This window comes from Panicum hallii, chromosome 2 (genome assembly GCF_002211085.1).
Source record: "Panicum hallii strain FIL2 chromosome 2, PHallii_v3.1, whole genome shotgun sequence".
Taxonomy (NCBI): Eukaryota; Viridiplantae; Streptophyta; class Magnoliopsida; order Poales; family Poaceae; genus Panicum; species Panicum hallii.
In genome coordinates this window covers 11553252-11580930 of record NC_038043.1, presented here as the reverse complement: position 1 = coordinate 11580930, position 27679 = coordinate 11553252, and the positions used below count along the sequence as shown (strand labels likewise).

The 27679-nt window shown below is 49.7% G+C and overlaps 1 protein-coding gene across 1 annotated transcript; it reads left to right on the top strand.

Moving 5' to 3' along the window:
• The first annotated feature begins 6638 nt into the window (after positions 1 to 6638).
• On the top strand, positions 6639 to 7958 carry LOC112880883. Its single transcript, XM_025945615.1, has 2 exons — positions 6639 to 7154; positions 7275 to 7958. The coding sequence occupies exons 1-2, from the start codon at positions 6639 to 6641 to the stop codon at positions 7665 to 7667; spliced, it is 909 nt and encodes a 302-aa protein (XP_025801400.1). The 3' UTR covers positions 7668 to 7958.
• Positions 7959 to 27679: the final 19721 nt, after the last annotated feature.

Genomic DNA, 27679 nt, shown 5'->3' with positions numbered 1-27679 from the left:
CCGACTCGGACCTGAGTCCGAGTCCGGCCAGCCCCCGTGTCGTTCTGTGCCGCGCGGCCTCAGGCCCGCACGCCAAGGCACCCTCACGGCCACCCTATAAATACCGCCTGTGCCCTAGGGATTTTCCGCACAAGCCGCAACCGCCGTTGCCTAAAACCCTAGTCGCCCGAGGGATCTTCGCCGCCGCCGCCGCCCCCCCCCCAAGATTCGGTCGCTGTCGTTCCCGCCGCAACGCTGCTCCTTTGCTGCCGCAAGCAGCCGCCAAAGCTTCGCTGCGGGATAATGATGCTCCCCGGCCGGTTAATCTCTTCTCTCCCCGCTTCCCCGTGCGCTAATCCGCTCACCGTCGTTCTGCGCCGCCTCTCACCGCCGGCCGCCGTCTCCAGCCGTCGTCGCTTCTCCCAAACCCCCTACTTGAGTTCCCCTTCACGCGTGCTACCTCCCAGTCCAAACCCGAGCCTTAGCTGTGGCCGGGAACGCGTAATCGCGTTTTTCTGGTGAGCTGTCGCCGCCGCCGCCGCGCTAGCCTCGCCGCCGGCGCCCCGCGCAGCCGCCCATGCCGCTAGCCCGCTTCCCCACCGTCGGATCTAGATCCGACGGTCTAGATCAGTCCTAGACCGAGTCAAACAGATCTAATACCGGTCAACCCGAGGTGGTTTTGTGTGTCTAGCCCCTGAGTTCTTCTGAAATCAACCCGCAGTCCACGTGAGTTCAAAAGTAATCGCGAATAGATCCTTTTTTTCTCTATTTAGGCCCTTTTCTAAAATAGAACCCGCCATTCTTAACCCTTCTGTTTTTCAATCTACACCCTAGGTCTAAGGTTTATTTATGATCTAGCCCTCGGCTTCTTCTGTCAGAGCCCTTTTAGTTTCAAATCTTCTGCAGATAAGTCCTAGAATCATGTTTTAGCCCTAATTTCTCCGTTTTAACTCCGTTTTCATCGATTCTTGCGCTCACGCGATCCTTACGACATATGCAGTAGATTTATCACATTATTTCGCTCTATTTATATTGATTGGTGTATTGTTTCTTATTTATTATATTTATTTGCTTGTATGTATTTGTGTGCTACGATAGACGATATGCACTTCGAGGGTCCGCAAGAACCGAGCTTTGAAGACGTTTCTGAGTAGCAGCAATTTGTTAACGAAGGCAAGTGATCCTTGATCATACTCCAGTCCCAATAACATCACAAATACACACATTTACTTTATATGCATGCATGTGTCTAGAATGTGATGGATCCCAAATTAAGGACGTGCCTAGTTTCTAATTGAACTTCCTTAATTAAACCTGGGTTATTATATTTATGTTGTAGCTACGCTAGTTGCTTTTACTTAGATTTTGGTTGGATAACCTGGAAATCATGTTACATTGGTTTACACATGTTATGGAATACTTTATTGATGATGATTAAGATCATTGCATTAATTGGAACATGGCGAACCACCCAGCAAAATAGTGCAACCACAATACTACATGGCTCTGATCTTGGCTAACTAATTAGAAACTTTAGCTTATGATAATCTTACCGAAAGGGCAAGAGGGGTTGCATCATCGGGGTATAGCTCGGTCCTCTTGAGGCATACTGATATATGTGGTCCTTGGCTAAGGCATTATTTCATTAGGGAGAGTTATGACCGCTTTCACTTGAAACCTTAGTGGATTGTCATAAGTTAGGGAATCTTTGTAAAGACCTTGTAGTGAATCCCGGTCACTCACCTCGGAAGTGTTTAAGGGTCTTGCAAACCCGGTTATCAAGGGAAACACGAATTGTGGGTAAAGTGTACAACCTGTGCAGAGTGAAAACTGATATATCAGTTGTGCTCACGGTTAAGAGCGGCTTGGACACTCACATGATAATTGGACTTAAAGATGATCTAAATCAATGTTCTTTATTTATTTATATTGTTGTTAACTTATCTATCTATTTATTTAAGGGTTGGTATATACTTACACTTAGTTAATGCTTGCTTAATAAAACTTGACCAACTAAAAATACTTATCGCGGTCAAACCATGTCAGTTTTTCCTTGATTATAGCCTTGCATGTCATATAATTTACTCCACTTGCTGAGTACCAACCATAAGTGTACTCACACTTACTTTATCAAAAATAATGATGCTCAGAACAAGATAATTGTTCGGTGTTCGCTGAAGATTTCGAAGAATACTAGGCATGTGTCTCCCGATCATCTGCCTGTGAAGTTGAAGTCCGCAGGTAGTTATCGACGTTTATTTATTCATTTAATATTAAGACTGTCGGTCATGTAATAAAGTACTATTATACTCTATTTCGTTAATGCATTGTTTTGGGTATTCACTTGTGACGTCTACTGTATGTGCGAAACTTGATCCTGGCACATATATGGGATGTATTCGGTTACCTTTTCTAAACCGGGTGTGACATCGACTATAAAAAGCTCGGGGGCTTATCAGATCTGGGCCCACGGGACTGTGCACATGGCGTACATCTTACATGATAAGGGTGAGATATGGCCCACGCCCTACACCGGTTGTAACTACTCATAACATAGTAGAACTACTCGTACAGTAGTAGAACTAGTCGGAACAGAAGGAAACTACACAAAAAGTACTTGGGTAGGACTCGTGAGCTCATATCCAGTTAGGATTTCCATGTAACCCTGTCCCCCCATACTATATAAGGACGGGTAGAGACCCCTCCAAACAAGATCACCAAGATCATCCCGATCAACACCTAAGGCAATATAAACCACACATAGGACGTTGGGTATTACGTTCTCGGCAGCCCGAACCTGTCTAAACTTTGTGTGCCTTGCACCTTCGAGTTCCTGATCTCGGCGACACCCTACCTACAAACTCACCACCTAGGGGTACCCCTCAGTGGGCGTGGCGGTAAAATATGGACAACAGGAGCTCATCGGAGTCGATGTCATAGAGAGGTAAGCTAATGTCAAATAGCTCGAGGTGTTTCATGGCCTTCTGACGCATGAGCCCGCGCCGACTGAGTTGATGCGATCGTTGGGCTTTGGCGGCCGCTTAATAAGGGCCTAGAGGAGTTATCGAAGAGGGGAGCCTCCCATTGTACGGTGGCTTCTCCTTTCCTAAGTTGTAGTAGGTGATCCAAGTCCTCCTCCAATTTGAAGAGGGGCTTAGTTCACGTGGCCCCAAACCGAATCTAATTCGGTCCGGGAGGTGGTAGCTCATCAAGTGCGTCGATGAAGTCATCAAGGTCATGATCAAAGATTGCCATGGACGCTTCCAACTCTTTAGAGTCGGAGCACCGGAGAGTAGTTTCCGCGAGCTTGATGCATGCAGTGATGTTTTGGCCGACTCGATTGGTTGAAGAAAAGATGTCTCCGGTGTCGGCGAGAGGGTGATGAGGTATCACAGAGCGATTCTGGTTCAAGGGACCCAAGTTATCAGAATGTTGGAGGGCAGCCTCCGCGAGCTTGATGCACCCGACAATTCTGGAGTCCACCTGGTCTATTCCGGCGAGTAGGTCGCCGTCGCTGATCCGGGGATGAGAGATTGCCTTGAGGCAGCTCGCGTAGCTTCCGATTAGATCGGAAAGCCGGATTCTGCCGAAACCATCGGTGACAGCGTCGATGTCCCGGTAGGGTGTTGGAGCAGATGCCTTCGACTCCCTAGGGTCGGCGAGGTGGCTGTTGAAACCTCCACATTCGTTGGGGATGCAGACCCAGGAGCCGAAGGTGAACGATGTGCCCACATCGGGCATAGCGCTGGTGAAGTTGAAAGATGCCATCGAATTCTCCGGTGGATGCTCGATAAACACCCCTACCTAGGGCGCCAGCTGTCAGTGTTTAACCTCCAAGCCCACTAAGGGATACCCCCAAGGTGGTAGATTGTAGGTGGGGTGTTGCCGAGATCAGTAACTCGAAGGTGCATGGAACACAAAACTTTAGACAGGTTCGGACCGCTGAGAGCGTAATACTCTACGTCATGTGTGGTGATTTGTATTGTCTTAGATGATTTAATGTTTGGAGGGGGGCCCCTGCCCGCCCTTATATAGTCCGGGAGAGAGGAAACCGGCTCCAGTGAACAGTGTTTGTTTTATCAGGAGGAGTCGGAGCCGGCCGGAGCTCTCCCAAACGGGCTCTCAGTTTGCATCACACCTCCATGTATGTTTGATATATATTTAATTGAACTATTTGTTTGCGAACTGGTATTCTTATCTCTTCCATCGTACATGAATACGTGTCATCGTGGGTAGTATTTTTATATAAATAATATATTAATAATGATAGAAATAGTAATTTAGAATTTTATATTGGTGCACTTTAATATTTTGTTACCATTATATAATTTAGATTCAGGTTACTTTATCTTTTAACAATATCATAATTGGATAATTTATATATAAATTTAGGAGTTTATTTGCATTATTTTTAGAATGGTATAGGTGGGTAATTTACACGAAGAGTAGAAGGTTACTTTAAATTTTTTTAATAGCTGAGGTGGGTAATTTAGATACATGTTTAGAGGGTTACTTTAGTCTATTTTCATAATGGCAGAGGTGGGTAATTTATTAGAAAAGATAAAAGATCCAATGACTATTATGATTAGAGCTGCCGGATTGATGCCTGTATGTTTCTAATTTTTGTGAGAATTTCTAGGATTCATCTATTTTTTAGAGTGTCCGCTTAGGACCTAAGTGGCTTCATGTGGAGGGTCTTGGAGAACCAAACAGGGGCTAAAAGTGGAGTGCTAAACTTTAGCCCAAATTAGCGCTTTAGCCCCTTCAAGGTTGGCTTAATGGGGCTAAAAGTGATTCTGGATGATAAAAGACTCTCTCTACCCTTTCAAAACTGGAGGGGGATTAGATGACCTTAATTAAAAGGAGTCTTTTGTACATCCATAAGCTAAACTTTAACCCTTGTATTCAAATAGCGAAAGAGGCTAAACTTTAGCCCAAATTAGTGCTTTAGCCCCTCCAAGATTGGCTAAATGGGGCTAAAAGTGATCCAGTATGGTAAAAGACTCTCTCTACCCTTTCAAAATTGAAGGTGGATTAGATGACCTTAATTAAAAGAAGTTTTTTTACATCCACAGGCTAAACTTTAACCCTTATATTCAAATATAAAAAAGGCTAAATTTTAGACTAAATTTTTTATTAAAGTTTAGCCTATGTAACCGAACGGAACCTTACCAGCAATTACGTATCCGTACGACCGGATGTCTGTTCCATCCACGACGACGCGGTCACGAGACGACGCACCGCGTTGCTAGCCTAACGTGCCAGATGCGCCGGTTTGAACGTGCCGGGCCATAAGTCGGGCGCGTTCACTCGCAGATATGATCCTGTTTATGCGACTATGTCCAATCGCAGAATAAGACCAGAAGCTAGCACCTTCATCCATGCGCGAGCCGTCGCTTCCACAGGACTGCACTGCACGTACGTACCCATCACAAGCCGTGGACGGCCGGGCCGGCGGCGGCGGCGGCGGCGTCGTGCTTCTCTCACCAGTCGCCACGCATTTAATCCGGTTAGGCCATTCTTGATCGGTTAGTGCCGTGACAAAGGAGTGGCGGCGGCGGCGGTGACTCGGGCCGGTCTTGACTTGCTGCGATACTAATGCCACGGTAACCCCTAAACCCCGGTGTGCTCGGTCGTCGACGGGCAGCAGGCATGGGGAAAAGAAGGGGAGGCTGATGATGCGCGGTTAGGACAGGAAGCACATCGATGGGAACACGCACGCACGCAGTAATCTCTGATCTCCGGCTGTCGGGACACTGGCATAATGATCGCCTCTGACACCGGGGAGAGCGAGGGCGTGCCGACCAGATCAGATCAGATCGCGCACGGTCGCACGCCGCCGTATCGATCGGTGCCGCGAGTCTGACGGAACGGCCGGCCGGCACCCCCTGCACTCGCAGCTCCAAAGCTGCGCCGACATGGTTGCTGCGCTGCTGCTGTGTCTAGTTCGGTGAAAAAAGTTCTCGTTGCAATCAAGGAGCAAAAAAGAAAAAAGATCGATGCGTTGGATAGATGTGCACGTACGCTGTTCCTTTCTTTGTGCCGTGATGTCATCCTACAGAGAGAACGGGACTGATCATGGGCAAATCCACGTCACCGATCCATGGCTTCGTTAACCCAGTCAAGGCACTGGCCACCACGCCTTGAATGCGTCAGCCCCAACCGTTCTACCGCGGATGTGCATACAGGACTGGATACATTGCAAGTTTGCAACCTCGCCTCATCAGCAGAAAAAGAAAATACTGAAAAAACAAACAAGAACAAGCTAACCAAACCACAAAAAGAACAAAAAACATACTACTACGTAGCCCATTCAATTCTTCCGGCAGCGGCAGCATCTTTTGAGTTTTGATCCGTTTCCTCTTCGAGCTCGAGCGCTGCTCCTCCTTGTTCATGTTCCTGTCAATCCAAAACATTCTTGCGGTGCTAGTGCACTAGCGTGAGCCTGGCCTCCGCCTCCAGCTCCTACCAGAAAGCCACCACAGACACGCAGCGCCTTTCCGTTTCGTCTCCACCCGGCCTGCCTCCTCTTGGCAGCTGCCGAGGTCGACCCTCGTGCGCGCGTGTGACTCTGTCGTCTCGTCTCGCTCCCGTCGTCGCCTTCCCACCCCTTCCCTTCCCTCTCGCCTCGCCTGCTCCAGGAAACGGCCGGCGGCGCAATGCGGGACTTCTCCTGCTTCGGCGACGGCGCCGTCAGCCTGGCCGTCGGGGCCGCCGGCGGCGGAGGAGCCGGCGCCGCGCTCGACCGCTCGCTCCAGGCGGCCACCGCCAGCGTCTACAGGGTCGCGCTGTCGTCGCGCAAGGAGCTCCGGATCAGGGTCACCTGGACCCGGGGCGCCGCCGCGCCGGCGGCTGCTGCTGCCGGCGCGACCGGGCTCGCCGTGGCCGTCGACGACGGATCCCGGGCGCTGCCGCTGGCGACGCCGGCGCCGCTCGGCACGCCGCGCCGGACGACCGCGGCGGCGCCGGCTCCGGCGGCCGCCGCGCAGCATCTCCTGCAGAAGAAGCGCGGGACGCGGTCCTTCGCCACCGATGCCGGCACGGCGGTGTCCATCTACTGGGACACGGCGGAGGCCAAGTACCACCACCCGGGCGCGCCGGAGCCCTCCCGCGACTACTACCTCGCCGTCGTCGCGGACGGCGAGCTCGCGCTCCTCCTCGGCGGCGGCGAGGGCGCGCGGGAGCTCGGGCGGCGCTTCGCCCCGGCGCCGCGCCGCGCGCTGCTCAGCCGGCGCGAGCAGGTCCGCGGCCCCGGGGCGGGGGCCCTCCCTCCCTCCGCTACCGCGCACGCGCAGCTGGTCCACACGACGCGGTGCCGGTTCCGCGACGACGGCGCGGAGCACGAGGTCACGGTGGCGTGCCGCGGGGAGGAGTGGGGCGGCCCCTCCAGGGACGGCGAGGTGGCGGTCAGCGTCGACGGCAAGAAGGTGGTGGAGGCGCGCCGGGTCAAGTGGAACTTCCGCGGCAACCGGACGGCGGTGCTGGGCGACGGCGCGGTGGTGGAGGTCATGTGGGACGTCCACGACTGGTGGTTCGCCGGCGTGTCCCCCGGCGGCGGCGGGGCGCAGTTCATGGTCAAGGCGCGCGGGGCCGGGGACGGCGGCCGGGTGTGGATGGACGAGGAGATGGCCAGCAAGGGCCAGCCCCCCGCCGGGTTCTTCCTGCACCTGCAGTGCTACCGGCGTTGACCTGCCGGCCAGCCGCCGGCGCGACTCCCTCCTGTTCCAGTCCGTCACCTGGTCGTCGTGATCTTTCGCAGCGCTGTGTCAAAGCTCCTCCCATTATCCCATTCAATTCAGACGCTGTTGCTGACGTTGATAGTTCCGCTGCTCCTGTCTGGTTGTTCGTTCAAGAGGTTGATGGTTGAGACTCCGACAATGAGAGAGAGGAGACCATCTTCCCTCTCCATCGGCCCGTCGCCATCGAAAAAACACTGACGAAAATGAATCAAATCCATCGAGAATGGTCACAAAGTTTCATTTTTTTTTTTCAATCTCTTCCTCGTTGAGCCCATCTTTTAATCTTTTGAGCTCTTTTGAGCAGAAGCAAATTTGCCGCTCTTGGTTTGTATCCACTGCTGCTGCTCTCCTCTCCTGCCTCGATCGGTCGCCCCCGCCGGCCACGGCCAGCGCCCCATTTACTGCTGCGTCACGAGGCTCACGGGGCCGGGGGACAGTGGCCTCGGACTCCGCTCCGCTCCGCCGTGCCTTGTGCTGGAGACCGGCAACGGCATGCTTTCTGGTGGCCGCCATTACTTCGAGGGGAGTGCGCGGCTACTGCTGCGGCAGTTGCCGGTCACCGGCGAGACGGCGCCGGGCGGCGCCAGGTGAGGGCAGATCGTGTCAGTCCAGGCCCATGGGAGAGAGGGGGAGCGTCCCGCTCGACGTGCCACGTCGATGGCCAGCGCTGCTGCATGTCAGAACTGGCCGCCGGGGCGTTGACTTTGACCGTCGACGTGGTTGGGCTGGCGCCCTCGTGGAAGCCTGGTACTACGAAGGCATCAGTTCGTGAGTGCCAATTTGGGAGCCGAACGAAACCAGGCATCAGTTTGTCCACAAGTGGAGCCGGTTTTGGGCATCTCCAACTCATGAGGTGGGATGGAGAAACCGTTGCGTTTTGGCCCAAAAATAATGCAACTCTCCTTTCCTATCACATTTATGCTATAAAATAAGTACCAGTAAAATAATTATTAAATATATTTTTATACTATTTATTTGAAGATATAAATATTAATAAATTTTTTATAAATTTGGTCAAACTTGAAATTGTTTAACTTCTTAGGACACGAGAGTTGCATTCTTTTTGGATGGAGGTAGTATATGCTCTTGAATAGGGCTGGATAATGAGCCGGCTCGGCTCGGCTCGGCTCGGCTCAGTCCGGCTCGTGAGTTGGCTCGGACAGCTCGCGAGCCAAATACTGACGTACTCTCCTAAAGTGATATATATCTATAGATCAAATAAAAATATATTAGAATAATATATGATTCTATTTCCATACTTTCAGAACCATATATAGTTTCATTGACGATATTTTCATGATTCATCAACCATGTATGTTCCATCAATAACATATGACCATAAGCTATCCTATCATAAGCAAAGATGTTACAAAATACTAAATCTTGATCTCTCAGATATATAAATTGATCGGTCCATTCAATGGGCATTGGACAAGCACAAAGAAAATACTGAATCTTGGCTTTTAGACGGCCTATAAGGAAGGTGGAAATCATGTTGTACGCGTAGCTCGTTCGGCTCGTGAGCAGCTCGCGAGCTGGCTCGAACTCGCTTGTTATACTAACGAGCATAAAGTTGTGCTCGGCTTGTTAGGAATTAGACTGAGCCGAGCCGAGCCGGCTATGAGTCGAGCGAGCTAACGAGCCACGAGCAATTTTTCCAGCCCTACTTTTGAAGATGCTCTTAGCTACTTAAAAACAACCGAATTTGCTACTAGACTATGTGAACGAAACAAGAATTTGTTTAAGACCCTAGGACTTCTTAGAAGTATGTCTGCATGATAGCGAGATTATTGTCAACCAAGCTTTCAGCAAGCCTATGAACTACTTTCTTCGAGCCACGTAATCCAAAGCGCATCTCTAGCATGCTTTTTCGGTGAAGCTTGTTGCAGCCGCCTCGTCATTTGATTGTTGTAGTATGGCTGCAAGCCTGCAACAATTTCTTACGACCAAAGCCTATATACGTAGGATGGCAGGATGGTTAATTAAACAAGTTTTTTAGGCGATAACGTGAAGAAATAAAAATCAACTATGCACATCAGGTGCTTCCAGGGATGGTAATAGATCGCGACCCTAGTGCTGTCTTCACAATTCAACTTGATTTTTGTATACCTTTAGCTTAAAATTATACAAGATTAGAGACCGACCTTTCTAAATCCCGATCCTTTAATTATTTAAGGCTAAAATTTGAGCGTTTTACCACCGTGCATCCGTATGAAACCATATAAACTTTAATCAATACAGTATGATATCAATTTATTAGACATGTTATCTCTTGTGCAACTTTCATGTACCACGTATTCATTTTTATAGATAACAACATGCTTTAACTATTGGAGACTTTGGAGCCGGCCGGCGCCGCCTCGAGGAAGGAACCACGGAGGCGTCGAGGTGACATGGCTCGCAAGCGCGGAGCCGCAGAGGTAGAGAGGTAGGTAGAGCTCCGAAGTCAGAAGCAAAGCCGTGCCGTGGCCGCAACATTTTGTTATTGGCCATGGAGGCATCGGCGCACGGCGATCGGGGCGGCGAGCGTGCATGTCCACAGCGCACGTGAACCTGGATGAGTGAGAGACTGAGAGCCGTCGGATTGAAGGTGTCGGGGGATTTCTCCAACCAGGTAGCACCTGGTAGCGGAACGCTCCATCCAGAGACGTATGAATACGAGTAGCACACACGGGTTTAGAGTTTAGAGTAGTTCAGGCCGTTTGAGCGTAATACCCTACGTCCACTGTGTGATGTATTGTTTGTAAGTTTGGGGGAGGAACCGTTGACCCTACGTACACTGAGCGGGGTCCCGATAGGTGGACCCAGCGATATATTAAATAACATACACATTGGAGCCTTAAATGCCTTAGATTCGGAGATCTTCCTCGTCGGCCTCCGTGCGTATCCTCTGTCTGGATATGGTCTTGTACCGTCTTGCTAGCATAGGGTCTGCTGCCGCTGACATGCGTAGGGGGAATTGTGCTGTCGGTGTAGAGTCAGCTCCCGCTGATAGGCGAAGGGGCTATACTGACCTGCAGAGACCGAGATGTAGCCTTTGCGCACTGTAGCAGTGCACACTGTAGCCTTCCTGCAGCAGGTCATAATAACTCTTCACGCACGTGCGCAGCGCTGTGATGTGACCATACGTCCTGATGTCCTGCGAACCGCCTCGGTAACTAGCACACCGCCTCGGTAACTGGCGGGCTTACCGTGCTGTCACCCATACCTGCCCACGTGTCAGAGGGCAGCCCATGCTCTGTCTTGGGTGCGCGCACCCGAACCACCCGCATTTAATGCAGTAGTTGGGCTGGCTTCTCGCAGAAGGCTGGTATCCACCGGACACGTGGCGGTGCTGGTTTAGCGGCCGCTTCCTCAGGGGCACGTGGCAGCTCCGGACCCCCTCCCTGGTGGGGTGGGAGGTCCGGGCTCCCCTGGCTCAGGCGCTTAGGCCCCCTGGGGGTCCGGCTTCCACATGTGGGGGCCGAAGACCATCCCGCGGTGGTTCGGGCCCGTGGTAGCTGTTTCTGAGCACTTCGTTCTTGCGGGCACATGAAGGCACCGGACCTGCAAGTACGTGGGAGGAGGTCCGGAGACTGTGCCCCCAGTGTTCAGGCCCGGGCCTTACGCCCTATCGCCCAGAAGCCTAGTGCGAGGTTACGGATAACCTCCCACCCCTCGGGTTGGATACTCTAGTAGGAGGTACCCCTGTCTGTATGTACCGACAGAGGCCCTCGGATCCACCTCGGGTGAGATACGAACCCGCGGGTGGGACCATAATCTTGTGTTGCGCTGGGTGGACTGGTTGCTCCCATTGCGAAGGGGCAAAGAAGGACTTTCTCCTCCGGCGAGATCTCCAAAGCAATGTCCACTGCCCGCGTTCAACGCGTCTGACGGATAAACTCCCGTCTTATCCGCGCACGTCCCGCTGTACTGGCGGTTCAGATTCCACCTTTTCTTCCCGCCTCCAGCGACCATGCCTATGACTGGCGGGCCCGGGCCCACCGGTCATAGGGGTAAGAGGCGAGCGCTTGGTGCGATCGACTCTTCGGGTTTCCCCCGGTCGCCGTGGAGTTCAAAGGGGGAACAGCCTTATTAAAGGCATGCGCCGCAGGGATTGGCAACCTTTTCGCACTTGCCTTCTCCAGACGCTGCTGCGCCCTTTCATCTTCTCTCGCACCTTTGTGATTTGCTTTTTTCGCCCGGTGCTTTTTTCCCTTCCTACTTCCATACGATCCTTTCCCTCGCATCTGCGGCAATCTCCACCATATCTCCTCTCAGCCATCCAGGCCACTTCCAGCGACAAGAGCAGCTCGACATGGTGCGCCGCCTCCTTGGTTGGACCGCGCCGGAACTTGCTAGGAAGATCCGGGCAGATTTGAGTTCCCTCGATGACCTGGTTGCGGGGGAATTCATCCTCTTCAACTCGTACATCACCTGCGGGCTAGCCCCTCCGATCTCCTCCTTCTTCTTTTTGCTTCTGGAGGAATTCGGGCTTCAGCTGCAGCACCTCACCCCCCACTCCATTCTCCTCGTGTCGGTGTTCGTCCACTTCATGGATATGTTCATGGGAGTCCGCCCCTGCATCACCATCTGCAAGCATTTCTACTTCCAGCTGAAGCATGGGATGTCCAGCTCCTACATCAGCGCCTTCTCTAGCGCCAAGTGGGAGGACTGGCGCACAGACTGGGTCATCGCCATGACCGACGCCAACGACCGCCTCGAGCTGCCGACCCGAGGGCCCCTCCTCGATCGCAACAGCTGGAAAGCCAGGCCATCCCTACCGGCAGAGCTCGACCCAGTACTGGACCGGGTCAAGGTTCTGGCGAGGGGCTGCCTTACATTAATGATGGTGCTGGGCGACTTCTTGAGGCGCCGCATCGCTCCCCTGCAACAGCGATCCAGGATGGTCTGCATGTTCACCGGGGTGAACGACTGCAGCAGAATTGAGCGTGGGGCCGGCATGGATCTGTCCGACGCGGAGCTGGAGGTCCTGATCCGGGGGATGATCGGCGAGGCGTACGCCCTAGAGCTGCTGGTGCTCCCGAGAGGGATCAATGCTCTGTGTGAAGACCAGGGGATGCGGATGGCGATCCAGGCGTCTCTGCCTACCCTCGATGACGGTGGCCTGGCGGTCCGGCAGGTGAGGGGTGACCCCAATCGCGGCATCCAGATCCCTGGCGCTTCGCCCAACAGCCCCCGGCACGTCGATCCAAACTCCGACCAGTCCAGCCACGGAGCTCCGGCACCCTCCGGCAGAGGGAAGGAGCCGGAGGTGGCCAGCTCTCGGAGCAGCGAGGACCACGAGGAGGACAGGTCACGGAGGCTCCGTCGCGGCGATGGATCCTTTGTGGGGGAGCCGAACCCCAAGCACCAGAAGACAACGGAGTCATAGGAGCAGAGTAGCTCCCGGGCTCCGTCGCCGCCGCCACATCGCCAGCAGCAGCCGCAGGGGAGGTCTGAGCAGCCGCAGCGGTTTCCGCCACAGCAGCGACCACCGCCACCGCCACCTCAGGCCCCACAGCAGCGCCAGGCGCCGGTCCGGCCGCAGTCCCAGCAGGAGCAGCACCAGGCCCCGCCATCGCCACCGCCCCAGCTACAGCAGCAGGCCCCGCCACCGCTACCGGAGACGCCGACGTGGAGCTGCCCCGCCGGTCACCCGGGACGCCAACCTCAGGGAGGAGACAATCCCCATTCTTCCAGACCGGATGGGGGATGCGGAGCTCCACTTGAGTGGTTAATTCCCCTTTGTCGGTGTTTTACCGCCTGCCCACCGAGGGGTATACCGAGGTGGTAAGTTTTAGGAAGGGTGACGCCGAGATCAGAAAGTCGAAGGTGCAAGCAACACAAGGTTTAGACAGGTTCGGGTTGCGATATGCGTAATACCCTACATCTTGTATGGTGGTTTGTATTGCCTTGGGTGTTGATTGATGTTTTGAGGGGGTCTCTGCCCGCCCATATATATCCAGGAGGACAGGGTTACATGAATCCTAGTCCAACACTAGCCTAGGAACAGTACTCGAGTACAATTCGAGTAGCTTCCTTCTGTATCGGCTAGTCCTACTTCGCATGCGAGTAGAGTACAACATAGATAAGGTATAGGACATGTCCTATCCCCTAATCCTATATGAACTATGTTATGTACACAGTCCCGTAGTCCCGGGTCTGACAAGCCCCCGAGCTCTTCGTAGCTGAGTACTGCAGGCTCCTCGAGTACTTCCGAAGTAGTTTTCGGCTTCTTCTGAAGCTCCATCTTGAAGTTCTTCTTCGAGTACTTCCTTGGTTGCATCGAAGCTATGAGGTGCTCATGCCCCGAATTACTTCTTTGATATGGTGTGCGATGAAAAATCGCACTCCATATGGAGTAGCCCCGAGCCTTAGGTTGAATCGAAGAATCATGCTGAGGGTCACATTAGTCTTGAATCTTCCTTACTTACCTTACGAATATGTTCGAAAAATAAGTAGTCGATGCCACGTATCCCGCAGCCCCCGAGCCTTGAATTCCAATCTCTCAGGTTTGGAAAAAAGGATCCAATGGCCGTGGCATGCAGTGAAAAAATGTTCCCTTGAGAAATAATTGGTGTGATGGTACAGATGATGGAAGTTAGATTTGGAATTCAAAAACCCCCTTTTTTCGGGACAATTAACCCTGAAAAAATGGTTAATCGAATAATTTCTCTAAAAAATCCACCAAATGACCCCTCATCTTACGAATATTCCCTGTGACGACTCTTCAACTTCCACCGCTGGTTATTTAACCCTGCAGTAACTAGAAGTAAAAACCCGTGCTTTCAATCTTCAATCCACCAAGAGATTTCCGAATCCCCAATCAGATCTGTGCTCCGCCTTCACCCCTTTGTCAAACCCCCAAACTAGCCGAATCCCTCCGCCCCTTCTCTGCAGCCCTCGAGCAACTCATGGCAAGCAGATCTAGAAATGGCGCCCAAGAGATCCAACGAGAAGGATGGGAAGGGGAAAGAATCGCAGCCGCCATTTGAGGAATGGATTTACAGTAAGTGCTCCAACAACGAACTCATGAATCTTGTTTTCGAGGGTTTTCTTCAGGAGAAAAGTCTTGTCAACTGGCGCCCCTCTTTTCACGAACTTCTTCAAATGAAAAATGTGGACGAAATCATCTCATTTTACCACTTTTCTGAACAGAGTTTAGCTCTCCCCTCTTGCTCTTTCTTCCGGGGCCTTCTTTATTTCTACGGGCTTGAGCTCCATCACCTCAACCCAAATTCAATCTGTCACATTGCTATCTTCATCCATTTTTGCGAAGCTTTTCTTGGAATTGAACCCCATTGGGATCTTTTCCGCTATCTCTTCCGGGTAAAGCCGCAACCCACCTCAAAAAAACCATCCGTTGTAGGGGGCACCGGCATCTAGCTTAGACAACAAGCTGGCGACAGATACCTTTCCTATAAATTCCCCTCCAACATTCCTGAATGGAAGAGCCATTGGTTCTACATCGGAAACCATATCCCCCAACTTCCTGAAAGATCTGGGAAACCCCCTGTCATGAGGCCAGAGTGGAACACCGAACTCACCAGAGGGGACATGGATCAAGTCGAGGAGTTGCTAGCCATCATAGCAGCCCATAAAGAAATAGCGTGATTGGCGCATTCGTAATGTTTTCCTTCTTCAAACACCGGAGCCAGCCAATCCAACAGCGCCATCCGCTAGGCTTCGAGTACATAGGTGCTGAAGACCCGTCTTGGATGTGCGCATAGGAGCTGACTGACGATGCCACGCTCATCCGGGTCAAGCGAGTGCTACTGGATGTGAACGCAGTTCCTTACGTCCCGGAATTGTTTTCTGCACAAAATCCTCCAAAGCCAGTAAGTGTTCGACTTCTTTGGAATAAGTTCTGTTTTTCTGTAACCGCTCACTAAAAAATCCTCTGCAGGGACACACAGAGTTGTACTGGAGTTATCCACCACAACCCGACATCCCCCGACCGGACCACCTTCTTCCCAGCGCCGCGGCGGAAGCGAAAAAAGGTCAAGCATCTGATGCTCTGCCCGATGGCGAGACGACCGAAAGCGGGAGCCCCCTGGCGGAAAGGGTAACCGAAGGGAAGGCAAAGAAGAACAACTCCCCCGGATCATCCGTGGAGTTGGCCGAAGCCTTGCCACTGGTCCCTCAGGGTCGTCCAGTAGTGCGCAGATGTAAAGCGCACGTAGTCAAAAACCCCAGGTATGAAGCGGCTATTCTGTAGAGTTGTCAAATATTGGAGTTGTTGAATGCTTACATTGTTTGTTTTGCAATCCTTCTGCTTCTCCTCCCGACCCCAAGCGCCAAAAGGTGATCAGAGCCGAATTCATTGGGGATGATGTTCCAACAGGTGGTGCCGCAGAAACTGCTGGGCCAGACCCATCGACTACTTCAGCAGGGATTGTAACCATTGCCGTGGCGGGTACCTCGCCATCGGCTAGTGTGACCCCACCACCGGCAACGAGTACCGTGGTTATAAAACCACGGGCCCTGAGACTAAAGAAATCCGCCATGAAGAAATCTTCACTGTAAGTGCAGATCCTTTTTCATAATGCATATTCTGTTCTTTTCGACTTGTTTAATGATATAAATGATTCTGCTTCATTAGGACTGTGTCTGCCTTGGGGTTTAAGTCAGAGCCTGTCTCGGTTACTCCAGCCCCCGAGCCGCCATTCCCCGAGGAGGACACGACGCTGTCCGACCCACCACCTCCCGAGCCCCAGCAACCCGAAGCCAGCGCCGGTGGTGATGAACAAGTCGAGGCCACTAATGCCACTCCTGCGGATGACACAAGTAAGCGTCTGACCTCCCACGGCTAACTGCTTAGACCGCAGACTTCATGTACTGAATGCATTTCAACTTGCAGGTGCCCCACAACCATCAACTGACGAAGCTGTGGGTACCTCAAGAAACCCTGAAGATCTGCTGGTGTCCGGGAGTGGATACAAGAACATCATCACCAAAAATCTAGTGGATGATCCTCTCCTGACGGTCGAGAACATGCGATACTTTCAGAAGATCTCCAAAGAGATATACAAATTTACCCTAGTAAGGCATGACTGCTCTTCTGCCATTATGCTTTGTCGAGTTGCTTGTCTCCTCAGTCTCCCCCTATTCAGGATGTGGCCAAACTCTCCCAAGAAAAATCCGAGAAACTGAAAGTAGTCGAAAGTGGCCTCCTGGAACTCAAGCAAAAGATCAACGCATATCAAAAGAACAGCGAAGGAACATATATCCTTAGAGAGAACTCGACAAGCTGAAGCAGGAGCAGACACGAGAAATATGGCTTCTCAAGAACGATCTCCGCAGTCTTGAGAAGTCCAACTCCGAGCTCCAAGAACAGCTTAAGGAGCAGAAAAAGGCGCGCCAAGGCAAGTCCTTTGCTCGCTCGAGTACTTTGTCTTAGCAATTTGTCTTGAGTTCTGAAAACTATCTTCACCGCAGAGCTTAGGAAAATCTTAACCTATAAAGAAGAGTTGCTTACTAACATGAAGAATATGCTGTATCACTATACAGATGGCATCGAGAGGCTGCAAAAGGGGATCGCTGACACTAAACAACAGTTCGTCGACTGCCTTCAGCAGATCAAGACGCTGGGTGAAGAAAAGGAGCAGCGCCAGAAGGAGCTGGAGGACCTTAGGGGGGCCACCCAACAGCTTGTTGACATGGTGGATCTGTAGGAAGGTGGCGAAGCAGACGGGCGATCCCTGCTGGAGCGATTCCTCGGAGCTCCACAAAAGTCCTCAGTTTCATCACTGAAGCCCCCACCATATGTGTCAGCCACGCGCTAAGTTTTGTAAAGTCCTTTTGGCCTCAGGCTCGACTAGAGGTATTCGCATAGGGTGTGGCTGCAGACTGCTTTGAAGAGCAGTTCAGCGAATACCTCCTAGAAGCCCGGCCTATAGCTGAAAAAATAGTAGAAAGTGTAATACAGGATTGAGATGTTGTAAAAACAAGTACTCTTCTCCTTGTAATATATCTGTCATTGACGTCTATACTCATTTTGCCTTGTGACTTCTGGATTGTCATCCATATTCATAGCCTAAGTAGTAGACACTACCCCAGGTGCAACAACCCTGGAATTAGTCGAAATAGCTCCTTATAGGAACCCGTCCAACAAGTTAGATATAATCCGATCGAGCGGATCTAACCAGTTAGGAAAGAACGCGATCATCTTCGCGCGACTGTTGTGCCTATGGCAAGAAGTCGAAACTACCCCGAGTGCAGCGACTCTGGGAGTAGTCGATATAGCTCCTCATGTGAGCCCGTCCAACAAGTTAGATAAAATCCAATCGAGCGGATCTAACCTGTTAGGAAAAAACGCGATCATCATCATAACGACTGTCATGCTCATGGCAAGAAGTCAATTCTTGTAAAAACATGAACGTGGCTACAGCCTCCGTATTTTAACAGAAAGTTTACATTCCAGATTCTGCAGCACATAGCCTCCAAATTGAATCGGAAGAAAACCGCCTAGGCGCTAGGAGAACAACTATCCCTACACGTCTTCTTATGGGTAAAACTTGCGCACGTTCTGAATGTTCCAAGAATTTGGGATGTCCTGGCCCTCAGGGTATTGTAGTCGATAAGACCCCGGTCTTGTAATCTACTTGACAATGAACGATCCTTCCCACCTCGAATTGAGCTTGTGTAAGCCAGACTCGTCTTGAATGCGGCGTAGGACCAAATCACCTATACTGAACGACCGTTCTCCGACGTTGCGGTCGTGATATCGGCGGATCCCCTGTAGGTATCGTGCTGACTGAACAAGAGGAGTGCAGCGAGCCTCTTTGACAAAGTCAAGCTCTAGCTGCCTTGCTTCATCCGCCTCGCCTTCATTGTACATTTCAACCCTTGGGGATTTCCATATGATGTTAGCCGGCAAGATTGCTTCGGAGCCGTAGACAAGAAAGAACGGAGTTTGCCTGTGGCTTTGGACGGCCGAGTCCTAAGCCCCCAGATGACATGTGGCAACTTGTGTATCCAGTTTTCTCCTTTCTTGCTGTTTTCATCATAGAGTCTTTTCTTGAGGCCCTCGATTATCATGCCATTCGCCCTCTGGACTTGACCATTGGCCCTTGGGTGTGTAACGGAGACATATTTGGCATCGATGCACGCATTTTCACAGAACTCCCAGAACTGGTTTACCGTGAAATTTGATCCCAGGTCCGTGATGATGGTGTTCGGGAAGCTGAAGTGATGCAGGATGTCAGAGCTGAAATCAACGACTCTGTCTGGCGTGAGCTTGGTTATCGGCTTGTACTCGATTTACTTGGTAAACTTGTCGATTGCTACCAATACATGGGTGAAACCACCTGGCGCCGTTGTAAAGGGCCCAATCATATCAAGGCTCCAACAAGCAAATGGCCAGGATGGCGGTATGGTGATAAGATTGTGAGCTGGGACATGAGATTGCTTGCTGAAGAATTGACAGTTTTGGCATATCCACATGAGGTCCTAAGCATCGGATATTGCGGTGGGCCATCAGAAACCAGCTCTGTATGCTTTCCCCACTAGTGTTCGTGAAGCCGCATGGTTGCCGCATACGCCCTCATGTATCTCCCGCAGTATGTCGTAGCCGTCTTCTCCCGTGACGCATTTCATAAGTACACCTGATCGTGTGCCACGCCGGTAGAGTTTATTGTCAACCAGGACAAAAACTTTGCTTCTTCTCATGACACGAGCTGCCCCTACGCTTCTTGTGTCCATCCCCGCTGGTAGTCTTTGGTCCCGGATGAAGTTGATATAAGCTTCTCTCCAGTCCTCTCCTAGTATCATAACCTCCCAACCGGGCTGTTGAAGGCCAATATCAATGGTTATCTGAGGTGAGGACTTGATGGATGGCTGCTTCAGCTCCTAGACGAAGACTCCCGCTGGAACTTGTGCATGGGTGGATCCTAGCTTAGATAGTATGTCTGCACCAACATTGTGTTCCCGTATCACGTGATGAACCTCCAGGCCAGAAAATTTATTTTCCAGCTTGCGCACTTCTTGTACGTAGGCGTCCATTGTCTCCTTGTTGTAGTCCCACTCTTTGTTGACTTGCTGAACGACCAGAAGTGAATCGCCGTATACAAGTAGTCGCTTGATGACTAGTGTGACACTCAGGTAAATAGCATGGTCGCACCCTAGAGTTTTGGTATGTTTTTATGTGCAAAATATGGCAAAGGTGTGTTTAATATGTGCAATGTTAAGGGAAAAGTGTTGTTTATTTAATTATGTTTAACTAGAGGTCCTTTTGTGCTAAATGGGTAGATATGGAGGGAAAAGTTCAAAAGCATGAGGGTTGTTTTGCAAAAGATGGAAACTTGCGTTTAAATCACAAAAATATGTAAAACTACCCTTGGATGTATGTGTAGAGTAGTTTTATCTATAGGATTTACATAAAGTTTGAAAATGTTACTAAGTTTATAGTAACTTCAAAACTGTTGCTCTACTGCAGATGAACCTTAAAGCAAAATTGTGCAACTTGAAAAACTATGCACTTTTGCTTTTGGGACCATCTCCAATTGAGCACTGGTTTAAAAGTTATAAGCTCTTTACAGTGAAGTCCCTGTATTTCTTTTGTTTTGCAAATCAGTCCTCGGATCCTTTCTTCTCTCTTCTTCTTCCCTAAACCACTCCTCCTCTGCTCTGCTCTTCTGGCTCCCCTGCTGCCGATGCAGTGCGCCGCTCCTGAACGCCGCCATCCACCTCCTGCTCCTCCCTCGCCCACGTGTCACCCCACCGTTCCTCCACCGCCCTAGCCTCCTCTGCTGGCGCCTCGTCCGAGCGCCACGCCGCTTGCGTGCTGCCAGTGCCGCCCGCCGGCGCCTCTGCCGCCGCCGTGCTCCTCTGGTTTTTCCCCTCGTAGCGGCTCAAAGCCGAGACTCAGCTCGCCCTTGCTTCCCTCCTCCATCCCATTTGCCTATATAAGGTTGTCTCGGGTCCTGCTCGCGCGCCCCATTGCCGCCGCCCCCTCTCTTGCGCCGACGAGCCTCTGCCGCCGCGGGACTCCCTCCTCCGCCCTCTCCCTCCCCAAATTAGTAGCACCCCTACCTCCCACGGCCTCCACCGCACCTCCCCAGCCCGGCCCCTCCTTTCCCCGGACGCCGGAGCGCCGCCGCCGCAGTTCACCCCGGCCGCCGTCTCGGGCTCACGTCGGCAGCCCATCTCCGGTCACCTCAAGCTCGCCCAAGACCACCGGTGGGTAGCCCGAGCTTCCCTCGTGCTCTCCCTCCCCTTGCCCCTCACCGCCGGTGGACCTCGTGGCCGGAATTTGGCCAGAACCGAGCTCCCACGGCTGGCCATGGCCCTTGGACACAATTGCTTGGGCTGTTTTCTTCCCAGGGGGTTTTCTGTAAAATCTAAGGATTGGTTTGTAACAGAAGTAGTTGTTATTTCATGTGTGTGTATCCTGTCTTGCAAAGTTCATAGAAAACTATAGAAAAATCCAAAAATGGCAAAATTAGTTTTGTTGGAAACTAGATTTCAAACCCTATAACTTTTGCTAATAAAGTTTAGTTTGAAACAAAATACTTTTACCTCTATTTTAAACCTAAGGTTAAGGAGTAGTTTATATTTAACTTCTACTTTTCTTGCTTTATTGCTTATGAATTTTTGGCATGTAATTTCTATGAGCTATGTATAACCATTGGATTAAATTTTCAAACCTAACCTTGCTTGGTAGCTTGATCTCTTTAATTTGAGCATTTCAAATTTGAAATGTTAGCTAAACATGTTGTGTAAACCTTTTTAGTTAAGATCTCTTGTCATTCTCTAATGTGTTAGTGTTTAGTGTATAATTAAATTTCCAAAACCTTATGATCTTTTACATAAAGTTTTGAAATTAGATTTAGGTTTAACTTCAAAGTCAAATTTAAATATGTTAGTTCTTGTTTGCAACAAATTCAGCAATATCCTTATGATTCCTTTATAAATAGTGTTTCAAACCTAAACCCTCTTCATTTTATGAGCTTTTGTGTGTTAACTTGGTGGGTTATAACATTTGAAATATAAGATCTTAAATTTAAATCTTACCTTACTTAATTTGTTGCATCTCATATAGAATCAACAATGCTCGACGACGGAGATTACGAATTGGTCTTAGGACAAGACCAAGGGTTTCCAGAAGACCCAACGCAAGTCGTCGAAGGACTAACTGAAGCCCCAAACCAAAGTTCGGAAGCCTGTGACACTCCTGCCCCCAACCCCACTCAAGAAGGCAAGCCCCGATGCATATCCCAATATTTCAAGTTATTACCATTTCACTTATATACTATATATCTTGCATTACGTCTAGGAGTTGAAATGAAACCCTAGTTGCATAAGATCTTAGGAATCCCATGTATTGCCCCCGAGTCCTTATCGCTTAGATGCTCTGCTAAATAGGACCGGTAAAAGTCGGGTGATTTCCTGTCACTCGCGCGATATAGGAGTTGCATGTTTACAATTCTGCAACCATTATAAGGATGATGGACAGGGTCATGTACTGTATCATGACCTGAGGATTACCCTGTCTGTTTTGATAAAAGTCTTAAGGTCGAAATGTGTGGTGGTGGTGGCTAAGCGTTTGAAAGTACTAGCCACATGCCGCGAAATATGGTAAGCGGTAAGCCTAGTAACCAATCGGCCCGGCAAGTGGACATACCTTCCACCACTCGATTAATTTGGTTCTTCTCACGCACCGACCTGTGGGAGTATGTTCTGCATGGCAGACAGGAATACGGGTTTTGTAGTCGCGCTATAGACGTATGTCCTGCACATATAGGGTGTGCGTACGGTCCTGCAAGTCGCTTGTGGTGGCCTGTTCCACGACCCGGAATGAAAGGTAAACGGTTGCTTCGGAATGATCTTTGGATGTTCCAAGCGTGTGTGTTAGGTTTACCTTGCAAGGTTAAATTCGATTCGGATCGTCCGCCTCTCACGAGGATTGAGACTGCTTATTCCATCTGCCACATCGAGTAAAAGGTGTAATTGATGATGAATTAATCTTGATGGATGATAATCTATATCTTGCTTGCTTAGTATAGGTGCTTACCTAGAATGGTTAGACAAGCTAGAATCTGAAAGCTAAAATTTGAAAATAGATATACTCTTAGTTGCTTTTCAGCAAAAAAAAATCCAGAACCCTTACAATGCCTTCATGAGTCTAGTTACGGGTTAAAGTATACCCAAACCCGGGTAAGCCTTGCTGAGTATTAGAATACTCAGCCTTACCAATATCTATTTCAGGTATGACCTTCGAGAATCCCACGGGCAACCCTGTGTGGCCAACGTCCGTTCCTTTTGGCTGGTCCGTGGAGTGGGACCCGTCCCCGACCGGCAGTGACCCTCCGGACTAACACCAGGCCCTGGGCTAAGCTTGGTGTCCGCCTTTGCGACGTGTGTAGTCGCGTAAACTTTTCCTTCCGCTGTGAGTTTGGACAAGCTGTTACGCTTGTCAGTTTGAACACTGTTTGTATAAGTCTACTTATATTTGAACTCGGTTTGTAATAATGTATGTATGACTATAAATTAAAAGTTGACGAGCTATTCTGTGATTGTAAACTCGCCTTCGTGCGAGGTAAACCTGCTTCGATCCTATTGCACAGTGGTTGTATCGGGCGGAGACCCGACAGACCAATGGATTGTTCCGTTTGAAGTGCGTTAAACTAATTGCGGTTGTACAGTGATCATTAGCGCACTTGAGCCGGAATAATTCAGGCGGTTCCACCACAGCTGGTATCAGAGCTGTAGGTTTACCCTTACAATTACAGTACTCTTAAAAAAAGTATTTTTAGAATAAAATTTGGCCAACAAATGAATTTACAAACATGCGTTGGATTCGTTAAGGTTGTGCTTAGTTCGTAAAGCCCTAGGGATGTATATGGGAAATATCAGGTGGCAATTAGAGTATATATATAATTCTGACTTGCAGGACTACTTTCTGTTAAAACTTAAATTCGTGCATAACCCAACCTTACTTTCGGTAACGACACCTACGATCGGAGGTAAGAAGGTAAGGATCCTCAGCCAACTGAGGGAGCTTGGCCTTCCTGTCGGTGATGAGAACCGAACGCTGTTTCTCAAGCAGTGGCCTACTTGAGGTGCTGCCAATATACCAACTTAGGTTGATTATATTGGGAGTATATGGTTCGACGCAGGGTATGGCGATCGCTGTTCATACCCCCGCATTTTGCGGTACCCCCCGTGAATACGTTGTTTCGATGACGTATGCTAACGTTGTTTGTACGGCGGTAATTGTACAGATGCTGTTTCTATAGTGAACAGTACTGTTTGGGGACGCTTTCATGTCGTGTTGCCATGAAAGGTTCATGATATACATATATATGTGTTCTGTTGCAGGTACACTAACTACGGTTATAAGGTTAGGACGCGTAGGATTTGCCGATTAGTTATATAGTGAGAGACGTATGGGTATGCCACCGGAATTAATCACGTAAGTCCGAGGATACTCGGCAGTTGTTTTGGTTGTGAGGACGAGTAGTACGTGCATGCATAATTCGTCACGGCACAAACGAATGTAATGTTTGTTTAAATCCTGTTAAGGATACATAGTGTGTTGTTTATCTTTAGAAGGAGTTGATAGGGATTCTCATGATAGATTTAAGTTGGGTATCTTAAGGTACTTTAGACATCCATCTGATTTCCAGCCTTTGCTATTATCAGAATTGATTATCTCGTTCTATTTATCTGGTATTTCCTTAAGCAAGGTAAAAGGTTTCACCATTCGCATTTCTGTTGCAAATGGCAGGCCCTCCTAACATCTTTTGGGATCCGGCAGGGCATCTCCATACAAAAGCCCTGCATTGGGAGGGTTTTCCTCGTTTGCTTTGGGAATCTCCGAGATTGACTCTGAGAACGGAGACCTTGTCATCAGTCCCCATCATTCCTCTTCGGGCAGTCAATCATCAGTAGGCAACTATGATGACTTTTAGTTGTGGTTGAGTGGGTGGTAGTTTAGTTGTGATTAGTGTAAAAAAAGATGTGACATAGGCGGTGTATAGTCTATCTAGATGTAGAGCCACTTGTTGTATATGTGGCATGTGCTTTTAGGCAAAGGTGGGTAGTGATTTGAGTGTGTTGATGTAAGATGTAAGGATCGCCAGTGTTTATATAGCAATCTGAATCCTGTGTTTTGTTATCCAGTTCAATGTCCTTGCATCTGTTATGAGTGGATTGAATGGAATGTATGAATTACATCTCCATCTGGTATTTGCGTATCGTCTGAAATTGGAGTAAGGATATGGTTGATAATGGATATCTCCTTTATTTCAGATGGTTGGAGCTACTCGAGGAACCCCGGAAGGATTCCGGGCAGATCAGCCCGGTGGTTCCCAACAACCGCCACCGCCACCTCCAAACCTGGCCGAGGTTATGGCCCGGCAAACTGAGCTTCTTAATCAACTTGTACAAGCTCAAATGGGCCACTTTCAGCAGCAACCTCGAGGCCGAGGTGAACCCCTATCGGCCAATTACCAGGACTTTCTCAGCACTCAACCTCCATTATTCCATAAGGCCGATGAGCCTTTGGACGCAGACGCCTGGTTGCGAACTATTGAGTCCAAGTTCGCCTTATTACCAGCTCCATGTTCAGATGAGAATAAGGTGCTCTTTGCAGCCCAGCAACTCCGAGGCATTGCCCGTTTATGGTGGGACCAGTTTCATGCTATGCAACCTGCCGATCACGTCATCACCTGGGACGAGTTTCGAACTGCGTTTCGAGCACATCACATACCAGCGGGACTCATTGAGCGGAAGCTCAATGAATTTTTGAATTTGACCCAGGATACCCGCACTGTTACGCAGTATGCACAGGTTTTCAATCACCTGCGCCAGTATGCGGGATCTCATGCGGACACTGATGCCCGCAAATGTGATCGCTTTCGCCGAGGCCTAAATACCAAACTTAAGGAATGGCTAAATTTGGTAAAGGCCGACAATTTTAATGAGTTGGTCAATATGGCCATTACTCAAGAGGATTGTATTGCCGCCCACAGAGCAGAAAAGAAACGGAAAGCACCTACAGGGCCTGCAACTCCACAATCGCCAAGATATCGGTTGGTTCCGAGTAACACCCCTCGAGCTCCGCCTCGAAGCAATTTGCCTGGCAGATGGGTAGCTCGACCTCCCCAACAGACCCAATTCAACCGACCACCGCTGCCTCAAAATCAACCGCAACCACGACAAGGTCCGCGGCCGAGCTTTCCGCCAGCTACTCCAGGAAACAGCAATTATCGTTGTTTCAATTGCGGAAGCCCGTCCCACTTCATTAAGGACTGCCCTCAACCTAGGAAATCTTTCCAAGGGCAGGCATCTAATCCGAACCATCAGGGAAAGGGCAAGAGACAGGTGGTGCAGGTCCGTCAAGGGAGGGTGAATCTTACCACGCTCTCCGAACTCCCTGAGGGGACACCGATAATGACGGGTACATTTTCTATCAACCATCATCCTGTTATTGTTCTATTTGATTCTGGTGCCACCCATAGTTTTATCAGTAAGAATTGTGGGACTAAAATAGGTTTGGACATCTATTCTATAAATGAAGCTTATAGAATTATAACTTCGGGTGGTAAGATTTTATCCAATCAAATTTGTAGAAAGGTACTCATTCAATTGGGAAGCTACCCAATCAAAGCAGATCTGTTAGTAATGGACTTAATGGGAATGGATGTTCTCTTAGATATGGACTGGATGACCCAGTACCATGTATCTTTGGATATCCCTTCTCGAACTGTGGAGATAAATTCGCCAGAAAATGAGCCTACCATTCTCTATCTCCCACAACCAAAGTACTTCAACTCTTGCACCTATGCTACATCTGGGGTCAAGCTAGAGGATATTCCAGTTGTCTGTGAATATCCAGATGTTTTTCCGGATGATTTACCTGGGATGCCCCCAGACAGAGATATCGAGTTCATCATAGAACTCCAGCCTGGCACAGCCCCTATCTCTAAGAAATCTTATCGCATGCCTCCTAACGAGTTGGCTGAATTGAAAATCCAACTCCAGGACCTCTTGGACAAAGGTTTCATTCGTCCTAGTGCATCACCCTGGGGTTGTCCAGCCCTGTTTGTGAAAAAGAAAGACAATAGCTTAAGGCTGTGTGTTGATTATCGGCCTCTCAATGCGGTGACCATCAAAAATAAGTATCTCTTACCCCGCATTGACATTCTTTTCGATCAACTAGCCGGAGCCAAGGTATTCTCCAAGATTGATCTTCATTCCGGCTATCATCAAATCAATATTCGGCCCAGTGATGTTCCAAAAACAGCCTTCTCTACTCGATATGGCCTATACGAGTATCTCGTCATGTCGTTTGGTCTCACTAATGCTCCAGCCTATTTCATGAACCTCATGAATTCTGTCTTCATGCAAGAACTCGACAAGTTTGTTGTGGTCTTCATTGACGATATTTTGATCTACTCTAAAACTCCAGAAGATCATGTCAAACATCTTCATGTCATCCTTCAGCGGTTGAGAGACCACCATCTGTATGCCAAATTCTCCAAGTGTGAGTTTTGGTTGGATACAGTAAAATTCCTGGGCCATACCATTTCTGGTGACGGAATATCCGTCGATCCCAGTAAAGTACAAGAAGTGATGGATTGGAAACCCCCAACCTCAGTCCATCAGATCCGTAGTTTTCTTGGTCTAGCCGGCTATTATCGTCGGTTCATTCCGGATTTCTCCAGAATAGCCAAACCTATGACCGAATTACTGAAGAAAGGTGTTAAATTCTCTTGGGATCAAAAATGCGATGATGCATTCCACGTTCTCAGGAATCATCTCACTACTGCTCCCGTCTTGGCTCAACCTGATGTGTCAAAACCCTTTGATATCTATTGCGATGCATCAGGGACTGGACTCGGTTGTGTTCTTATGCAAGACCACCGCGTGATTGCATATGCATCACGGGCACTCAGAGTTCATGAACAAAACTATCCTACCCATGACCTCGAACTAGCAGCTGTCATTCATGCCTTAAAAATTTGGAGACATCA

Coding starts and splice junctions, on each gene's coding strand:
- LOC112880883 (XM_025945615.1), top strand. CDS start 6,639: ATGCGGGACTTCTCCTGCTTCGGCGACGGCGCCGTCAGCCTGGCCGTC. Junction 7,155..7,274: donor TCCTCGGCGGCGGCGAGGGC/GCGCGGGAGCTC, acceptor GCGCACGCGCAG/CTGGTCCACACGACGCGGTG.